The sequence below is a fragment of the Sebastes fasciatus genome, chromosome 22 (genome assembly GCF_043250625.1).
Source record: "Sebastes fasciatus isolate fSebFas1 chromosome 22, fSebFas1.pri, whole genome shotgun sequence".
NCBI lineage: Eukaryota > Metazoa > Chordata > Actinopteri > Perciformes > Sebastidae > Sebastes > Sebastes fasciatus.
The window spans coordinates 24,140,269-24,149,508 of record NC_133816.1 but is presented as its reverse complement, the minus strand read 5'-3'; the positions used below and the strand labels follow the sequence as shown (position 1 = coordinate 24,149,508).

The 9,240-nt window shown below is 39.8% G+C and overlaps 2 protein-coding genes across 2 annotated transcripts in view; both read left to right on the top strand.

Moving 5' to 3' along the window:
• The first annotated feature begins 926 nt into the window (after positions 1–926).
• LOC141760467 (butyrophilin subfamily 3 member A2-like) lies at positions 927–7,862 on the top strand. The gene is made up of 5 exons (XM_074623320.1): positions 927–1,208; positions 4,958–5,060; positions 5,536–5,877; positions 7,043–7,545; positions 7,703–7,862. The coding sequence occupies exons 1-4, from the start codon at positions 1,188–1,190 to the stop codon at positions 7,474–7,476; spliced, it is 900 nt and encodes a 299-aa protein (XP_074479421.1). The 5' UTR covers positions 927–1,187; the 3' UTR covers positions 7,477–7,545; positions 7,703–7,862.
• The window catches only part of LOC141761342 (uncharacterized), a 251,683-nt gene continuing 250,258 nt past the window's right edge, over positions 7,816–9,240 (top strand). The window contains exons 1-3 of the mRNA XM_074624677.1: positions 7,816–7,878; positions 8,211–8,339; positions 8,503–8,607. Of these exons, the coding sequence (XP_074480778.1) occupies positions 7,816–7,878; positions 8,211–8,339; positions 8,503–8,607 (297 nt within the window). The remainder of the gene's footprint in view (positions 7,879–8,210; positions 8,340–8,502; positions 8,608–9,240) is intronic.

Genomic DNA, 9,240 nt, shown 5'->3' with positions numbered 1-9,240 from the left:
TAAAGCTTATAATTTGTTTGGTTAAATAATTTGTTCAAAGAGGCGTATGTATTTTAAATATGTTTGCACTTTAAAGACGGAGAGTGACTGTGTTTTTTAATGTGCATTGTTTTCTTATGTTGGCTTTTGGAGTCACAGGTTATTTTGTAGCATTATTACTGTAACAAATCAGTGTTGAAACAAGATTTGTTACAAGTGATGTAAGCTTTTTTTATGCACACGTAAGCTCTGGTAAGATCAGCTATCTCTGTTGATAAAGTATTCTACACGGTCTGTACCTCCAACCATTTACATTGTTGCACATGTAAAGTTTTGCACAGTTTTGTCAAGTAAATATTTTGCCCAAAGAGTCTTATTTATTTTAATTTTGTTGGCACTTTATAAAGTGACTGTTTTAGAATAAGGATTTTCTTTTGTATGTAACCTACTTTGGGAATTTACAAATTATTTTGGCATTATTTAACAGTTCACTTTACAATGTTAAAACAGGATTTGCTGGTATGTGAGGAGGGATGTGACTTTTGTTTATACCTGGGAGTTCAGGTTTCTCTGTTGCTGAGAATACTACAGTAACTTACTACACTGTGGCACATGTGACAAGTTTTGTCGAGTAAATGTTTTGCCCCAAACAGGCTTATTTATTGTAATTTTGTTGGCACTTTATACAGAAAGTGCATTGTCTTTTTTGTATGTACTGTATATCATACCTTGGAAGGTTGTTTTGAGGTTAGAATAAAGTATGGTAGTTTTCAATCACATTTGTATGTTGCCTTTTCCTGAATGTTGTGACTAGTAGGTCTGTTCTTGCTTGCAGTGTTAGTAAGTGAAGTAGATATGGGTTGTGGAGACAAAAATGGTAAATTAATGCTATGCCGACACCTGGTTGTGTGTGTGTATTTTCTTGTGTGTGTGTGTGCGTGCATACGTGAGTGTATATGTCTGTGCGCAGGCGCTCCTGCTCACACTTCATGCCACCCCCGCATAAGTCAGTGCCCCACTGGTGCCACCCCTATCAAAAATGTCTGGACACGCCCCTGTACGGGAGTTGGGATCAACGACAGACGCACTTCCCGAGGGCTTGGTGATAACGCTCTCCTGCACTACGAAGCGAGTTCAACATACCCGGGGTGTCTTCTGGTTATCTGGCTTCACTTAACATAACATCCGAGATCTCACTAAACTCTACTATGAAGCTGGTTATCAACTCGGTAAGTCAACTCAGGGTTTCTCAGTCTGGATATGAGCGCGTTCACATGAACGAGGAGGTGTTTACAGAATCTGACCAATCACAGACATGAACAAGACTACTGACTGACTGACTGACAGCAGACAGAGAGACACATTTAACAAAGGAAGAAACTATATTAGAACAAATACGAAGAAGTTAAACTCTTAATCAGACTAACAGTAACACAGATGAAGCTGCCAGATGCAGAAAGAACAGCTGGAAAAAGAAAAAACTCCAGATGTGTGAATGCGTAAATTAACAGATTTATTAATTTAGAGGAACACTCAAATGTCAGATATAGTCATCTAAATATAAATAACTTTTCAGAGTGTAATAGATGAATAGATTACACCTAGTTTACACTGTGAGTATGATGTTGCGTCTTTCAGCTGTGTTCCTCCTCTCTGACGGTGTGAAACGGACTCAAGAGGAAGTAAAAATAAATAAATATAAAAACATAATTCAAAGCTTTAAACACCCTCAACATAAAGTCTGCTGTTCTTCCTGCATTTCTCAGTTTAACTGTGTTGTTTTTATTATGATTATGACTTAAACTTCTTCATATGTGTGTGATATTATCATATAATCACCACACGGAGCTCTGATGGGTCAGTAGGAGGTGCTTTCATACGAGTTGATCTCTGATCTGGAACATAACCTGCTCCAGAACAGGTTAGCCGTTCAGCATCAGTGACCATGGAGATCTACCCTGATAAGAAGTGAACCAGTTTCGTAGTCCAGGCCTCTGGTGAGATAGCAGACCTAACAACTACTTCCTGAACTCTCCCCTTTTCTAAATTACTAAGACAATAAAAGGATATTGATATTATTCCTGGTGGTTTTGATTGAAGCTGTAATATTTTATTCTAGTGATCAGTTACAAACACTCTGAGCGTAGGAAATCAGACCCAATCACCAGACTGTGTTTAAAGTTTAACTCAGTTATTAACCCTCTGAGACCCACAGCAGAGCCGTCTGTTTTTAGGAGGTCCAGGGGGTCTTTAGGGGGTCCAGGGGGTCTTTAGGGGGTCCAGGGGGTGTTTAGGAGGTCCAGGGGGTCTTTAGGGGGTCCAGGGGGTCTTTAGGAGGTCCAGGGGGTGTTTAGGAGGTCCAGGGGGTCTTTAGGGGGTCCAGGGGGTCTTTAGGGGGTCCAGGGGGTCTTTAGGGGGTCCAGGGGGTCTTTAGGGGGAGATAGCAGGTCAACAGTAGATGTCACATATAAGTGTTGTACATCATCTGAAAGCTGAGAGCCTGGAGATTAATTTGCGAGTCAGCTCAGCTCTGTGAGTCAAGTTGTTCTAGTCATAAATAAACATGAATTAGATGAATTGTAAAAATGTGTTTAGAACATTATGATAGAAGTCTGTGATGTCCATCTCCATGCTCTATCAAGTCTCATAAGTTGTTGCAGCAATTTTTTCGGATTGATACCATTTGTTACACAGATTTTTTTACCATTGGAGAATTGATGAAAAGTCATGCTGTGATTTGAGATCAAAAACTTTTGACATTTGGAGATTTCTTCAACGTTTTTTTGGTGATTGGATGGCGAGCACTTCTGTTGTGTAAACGTCTCAGAAACCCCCTTATTGATCAATCTAGCAAGGAAAGCCATCCATCCTCTGAATGCTCTAGGTCTCTAGTCTGATCCATCCATCCTCTGAATGCTCTAGGTCTCTAGTCTGATCCATCCATCCTCTGAATGCTCTAGGTCTCTAGTCTGATCCATCCATCCTCTGAATGCTCTAGGTCTCTAGTCTGATCCATCCATCCTCTGAATGCTCTAGGCCTCTAGTTTGATCCATCCATCCTCTGAATGCTCTAGGTCTCTAGTTTGATCCATCCATCCTCTGAATGCTCTAGGTCTCTAGTCTGATCCATCCATCCTCTGAATGCTCTAGGTCTCTAGTCTGATCCATCCATCCTCTGAATGCTCTAGGTCTCTAGTTTGATCCATCCATCCTCTGAATGCTCTAGGTCTCTAGTCTGATCCATCCATCCTCTGAATGCTCTAGGCCTCTAGTTTGATCCATCCATCCTCTGAATGCTCTAGGTCTCTAGTCTGATCCATCCATCCTCTGAATGCTCTAGGTCTCTAGTCTGATCCATCCATCCTCTGAATGCTCTAGGTCTCTAGTTTGATCCATCCATCCTCTGAATGCTCTAGGTCTCTAGTTTGATCCATCCATCCTCTGAATGCTCTAGGTCTCTAGTTTGATCCATCCATCCTCTGAATGCTCTAGGTCTCTAGTTTGATCCATCCATCCTCTGAATGCTCTAGGTCTCTAGTCTGATCCATCCATCCTCTGAATGCTCTAGGCCTCTAGTTTGATCCATCCATCCTCTGAATGCTCTAGGTCTCTAGTTTGATCCATCCATCCTCTGAATGCTCTAGGTCTCTAGTCTGATCCATCCATCATCTGAATGCTCTAGGTCTCTAGTCTGATCCATCCATCCTCTGAATGCTCTAGGTCTCTAGTCTGATCCATCCATCCTCTGAATGCTCTAGGTCTCTAGTTTGATCCATCCATCCTCTGAATGCTCTAGGTCTCTAGTTTGATCCATCCATCCTCTGAATGCTCTAGGTCTCTAGTTTGATCCATCCATCCTCTGAATGCTCTAGGTCTCTAGTTTGATCCATCCATCCTCTGAGTGCTCTAGGTCTCTAGTCTGATCCATCCATCCTCTGAGTTCTCTAGGTCTCTAGTTTGATCCATCCATCCTCTGAATGCTCTAGGTCTCTAGTCTGATCCATCCATCCTCTGAATGCTCTAGGTCTCTAGTTTGATCCATCCATCCTCTGAGTGCTCTAGGTCTCTAGTCTGATCCATCCATCCTCTGAATGCTCTAGGTCTCTAGTCTGGTCCATCCATCCTCTGAATGCTCTAGGTCTCTAGTCTGATCGATCCATCCATCCTCTGAATGCTCTAGGTCTGTAGTTTGTGGCTGTTAAGTTTGAAAGTGACATATAATACATAACATGTGGAAGCTCAGGGGGGAACTACATGAGCTGTTACTACATGATGTGCACTACAAACTAAATATAATGCATGAGCACTCTGCAGTAGATAAAAGAAGTGAGAGCCAAAGTCAACAGCCTGTCAATGATTCAATTAACTTCTATTCTTAAACTTGGTATCACTTTATCGACATTAAAAGTGGGTCTGCATTCAGAGTCGTGGGCTTTGTAGTATAATACTCTCTAACAGATAATTAAGTCTATTTTAAAACCAGTGTAAAACATTGAAACCATCGAGGAAATGTCTTTCAAATGTTGAGTAATTGTGTTGATTATTTTAAATTCAACCAGCCTTTAGGTTTTTATGATTATTTTAAACAGACGCTTGTTAGTTTTGACTGCAACATTTTTTTTTATCATTTTTATAGCAGTCAGTGGACTTTGTATCTCACGTAAAGAGCTCTAATGAAGGATAAACTATTGAACGAGTTTGGCAGAATCAAAGCACTTTTAAAATTCATTAAGGAGCCGTCTCTGCCATGTTGGTATGAAAAGTTAAAGCATATCTCAGTTTTAACTGCCCCATACATAGATAGTATCCATATGAACTCTCTATAGGACCGTCTGTGTTGCAGAAGTGAAAGTTCAACTATATTACATGGACACGTCACAGTATTAATGGTATTGTTTTTACTTTATTAGTTATTTTGCTGCTTTCCAAAGCATATATTTTTCCATATGATGTATCGCTGCTCTCATTTGATTTTCAGAGCTTTAAGATGCTTCCCCAGAGGACCGGACTGTCCCTTCAGTCTCCGCTCAGACCCCTCAGTGTTTTGGTTTTCCATCTTCTCCTAACACACTCTCTGGGAGGTAACTCACACAAAGTATTAAAGTCACATCAAATCATATCAATATATGTAATTAAATGAAAGCTTAAAGACTGATGTTCAGTGTTTTTGGACACTCACAAAAACATGATGTCATTGGTTCTTGAAGCTTTTGGTTTGTTTCAGAGAACTGAAGTGTTTCAATGTCATCTACAGTATAAGCACATGTTGTCTAGAGTTATTGACGTCATTATAAAGTGACATAATCACTTTTAACACTAAAGCAACTTGTGCTTTAGTTGCTACGGAAAACTGTTCAGGAAAAACAAATTAAATACATTGTAGTGAACATGTTGTAGATAGGATACCTTCTATATGAACAGTACTTGAGTAAAGTTACATTCCACTGCTGTCTGCTGCTATTAGCACAGTATCATAATGTACAACGAGCCTTATAGAAATGAACATATTTAACTCCTTCCTACTGCAGGAATGAATTAACATATCTATTTCTTCAGGTCAGTCTCAGTTGATTGGTCCACCTCAGCCAATAGTAGCATTAGTTGGCGATGACATCATTTTGCCATGCCATCTGGAACCTGCAGAGGATGTTTCTGCCATGACGTTGGAGTGGACGAGACCCGACCTGAATTCTATATTTGTCTTTGCGTGGCGTGCTGGCAAGGACCTCGTACATGTTAAAGATCCATCCTACACAGGAAGAACATCACTGTTCACTGATGGACTGAAGCACGGAAACATTTCACTGAAACTCTCCAAAGTGAAACTTTCTGATGAGGGGAGATACCAATGCTATGTTGCAGACCTGAGTAAAGGATCTTTGGTTGAGCTTGTTGTTGGTAAGTGGACACAGTGTATCTACACACACGAGTTGTGACTTGGTAAAATGAGGTTGCAGATATCTGTAATGAGGTCAGAAGGGGGCGGAAGCTATTCAAAACTACGATGGCGCTTCACTGCAGCTGTATGGGTTCATAAAGTATGTCTGGAGACAATAAATCTACAACACGCTGTACATTTCTACCACAACTCTCCAGTGAACAAAGCTCTCATTGGCCACAGCCGGACACACATTGAGACCGATGTTATGTGTCCAGTTCGGAGGACTAAAGGCTTGTTGTGATTAAAATGATCTTGCAGCTCGTTGTCTACCTCACTACAGTTATAAAGAGCCCTCGTTGGTGTTTTAACAACTTATGAGTTATTGATCCGGGAAGTTTGAATCTGTGAATATCTTTCACACTTTACCGAATTATCCAAGTTAGTAAAAGCTTCTGCTGACACTGTTCAGATGCTTTGTTGGGCCAATATCCAATGGGAAGCCTTTGATGAGCAACGTCATGACAACAACTCTGACTAGTCATAATGAGGTTATAGATATCTGTAACTGTTATTTAGGATAGTCAGAACTGAACCACAGATATCTCTAACTGTCGTTCTGACTAGACACAATGACGTTGAAGATATCTCTAATGTTAATTCTGGATAGTCAAGGTTAACTATTAAATGTTTAAACAGCTCGTCATAGTCAGCCAGTGATGTTGGGAGATGAAGAACACAACGATATGAAACATCAGTATAAATGAGGGTTAAACATGTTTTATAAGAACAGCTCAGTTGTAGATGTCATGGGCAGAAAAGGTTTCTCACTAGGTTGAGTAGCGGACTGTATATGACACCTAACAGAGTTTAACAAACACATAATCTGATATGCAATAATCTAGGACCGGCTTTCCGATGCAAACTGTTTTTAAATTTTCAAGTTTTAGTATTGGCAGCAGTAAATACTTTATGTGACCCCTTTGACTTCAAGCAGCTTCATCATCAGTTCAGGGACCAACTGTGTTTATTTGCCGTATAGAAACCATGGTCATCTCTGTTAGAATTAAGTTTAAAGGCAACGCTAATGCAGAGGATATTTATTATATACAATATATGTAATCATTTGTGTGGTGATTGTATTGCTGACTTCTGTTTTAAATGTTTCCTTTTGCTCACCATCAGGTGCTGCTTCCTACACGGTCATAACTTTAGCAGGGATTGATGAAGCCACCAGAGGAGTGATGTTAGACTGCAGGTCTGAAGGCTGGTATCCAGAGCCTGAGGTGTTGTGGCTGGACGGTGAGGGAAACCTCCTCTCTGCTGGACCTCCAGAGACAGTCAGAGGTCCTGATGACCTCTATACTGTCAGCAGCAGAGTGACTGTGGAGAAGAGACACAGCAACAGCTTCACCTGTAGACTCCAACAGAAGAACACCAACCAGACCAGAGAGACACACATCTCTATTTCAAGTAAAAAAAAAATTGTTTTTTATTATGTGATTTACTATTTTAGTTTCAAATTGCTGAGGATTTATATTAATGTAATTCTGTTTTTATCATTTCAGATGATTTCTTTAACGTCCAGTCCAGTTCTTCTCCTGTCACAACTGGTTTAGCTGTTAGTTTGGCTGTTTGCATCGTGTTGCTTCTCTTTGTTTTGTGGAAATGGAGACAAAACATAATTAGTAAGTCACAAATTAATGAGTAAAAGTTATTCTTACAGTTTTTATGATGTTTTTAAAATGTAGTGGTATGTCTACTTTTATTTCCAATCAGTCAAAATGTTAGGTGTTTTATTTTAATAACCCATTTTAAATCTTATTGTATACTGTTTTCACACAGAGACAAAGAGAAGTCACTCGGATAAAACTGAAAAAGGAGAAAAGAAGAACGGTTCTGAAATTAATAAAAGTGAAGACCAGTGTGTCACTGAAGAAAGAGAGAGAGAGCAGCTCATGACACATGAAACGGTGGAAATAGAGGTTCTGAAGGGAAACGGAAAGAAGAAGAGCAAACATGTAAGTAAAGAAAGAGGACATTACTATAAATAATGTTTGATCTGAGCAAGTTAAGCAGGAAACAGGAGCTGTATTTCCAAAAGAACTAAGAAGAGAACAAGAGCAGTGATGACTGAGAGCTAACTTTAACTGATGTTCAGAGGTTCAACAGAAATGGAACAGAAGAGGCACGATTCAGACAAAGAGATGAAGATGTGAGCAAACGTTAGAGGAGATTAGAATAAGAGAAAAAGAGAGATGAGCCAGAAATGCAAGGAAAACATATTGTGTGGTATGTTATAAAATAAAATCATGTCTTGTATCACGTCTCTGTTCATCATCTCTCCTCTCAGTTTAAGAAGAAGAGATCTGAGCAGCAGCTCCAGGAGGAGCAGCAGCTCCAGGAGGAGCAGCAGCTCCAGGAGGAGCAGCAGAAGGAGGTTCAGATCCTGAAAGAGGAGCTGGAGACCAAGAAGATCGAGGTTCATCTTCACTTTAATAATATAACACATTGATTTCAGTTTGAAGTCCCATTATATATGTCATCCATAGTGTAGATCAAACAAGACCAGAACTAATAAATGAATAATTAATAATTCAACATGTCTCTCATTGTCTCTCTCCACCTTGTCTCTGTCCTTCCAGGTAGAAACTAAAGGAGCTGAGCTGCAGCAGCTCCATGAAGAGAAGAAGAGGAACGAGAACGAGCTGCAGAGCCTGAAGGAAGAGCTGGAGAAGAAGAACAAAGAGGTTCATGTCTTCATCTTCATCTCTCTATTATTAATACAGAATAAATAGAGACAGAGATAGATCAGGTTGAATGAGTTCTCTCCTCTGAGGCTCTAACCTGCAGTTACTCAGTGTATAGTACTCATTGTAACTGAACCATCAGGTTGAATCATTACTCTCATGATTTAATGTGGTTCTCATGTGTCTCTTCATGTCCTCCTCCTTCCAGATGGAGAGAATTATAAACACCCGGAGCAGCTTTTCCATTTTCTTTCGGGTAAGTGGTCATTATATAAGTATATACATATATATATACACACACATATAGATATATGAGGTTTCCTGACATAAAAAAAAACAGTAATCCAAGGAAACACAGAGTAAGTCCGTTAATGTGATATGTCCATTATTATGACTCATAGATTGTGAATGAGATCAGAGATAATCAGACTGGATTCATTAACAGATAAAACTGTGCAGCTCTGAAAGGTTTAATGAAAGCAGAAGAGCAGCAGAGAGGATCTGAACTTGGACAGTATATTATATACTGAGGGGAAACATTATCTTACATCCCACATGCTGCTGAAATGCAGAATTTATAATATATAGAGAGCTGATATTTATCACTAGTTATTCAGCAGAAATCAGATGATT

Coding starts and splice junctions, on each gene's coding strand:
- LOC141760467 (XM_074623320.1), top strand. CDS start 1,188: ATGAAGCTGGTTATCAACTCG. Junction 5,061..5,535: donor CCTAACACACTCTCTGGGAG/GTAACTCACACA, acceptor CTATTTCTTCAG/GTCAGTCTCAGTTGATTGGT. Junction 5,878..7,042: donor TTTGGTTGAGCTTGTTGTTG/GTAAGTGGACAC, acceptor GCTCACCATCAG/GTGCTGCTTCCTACACGGTC.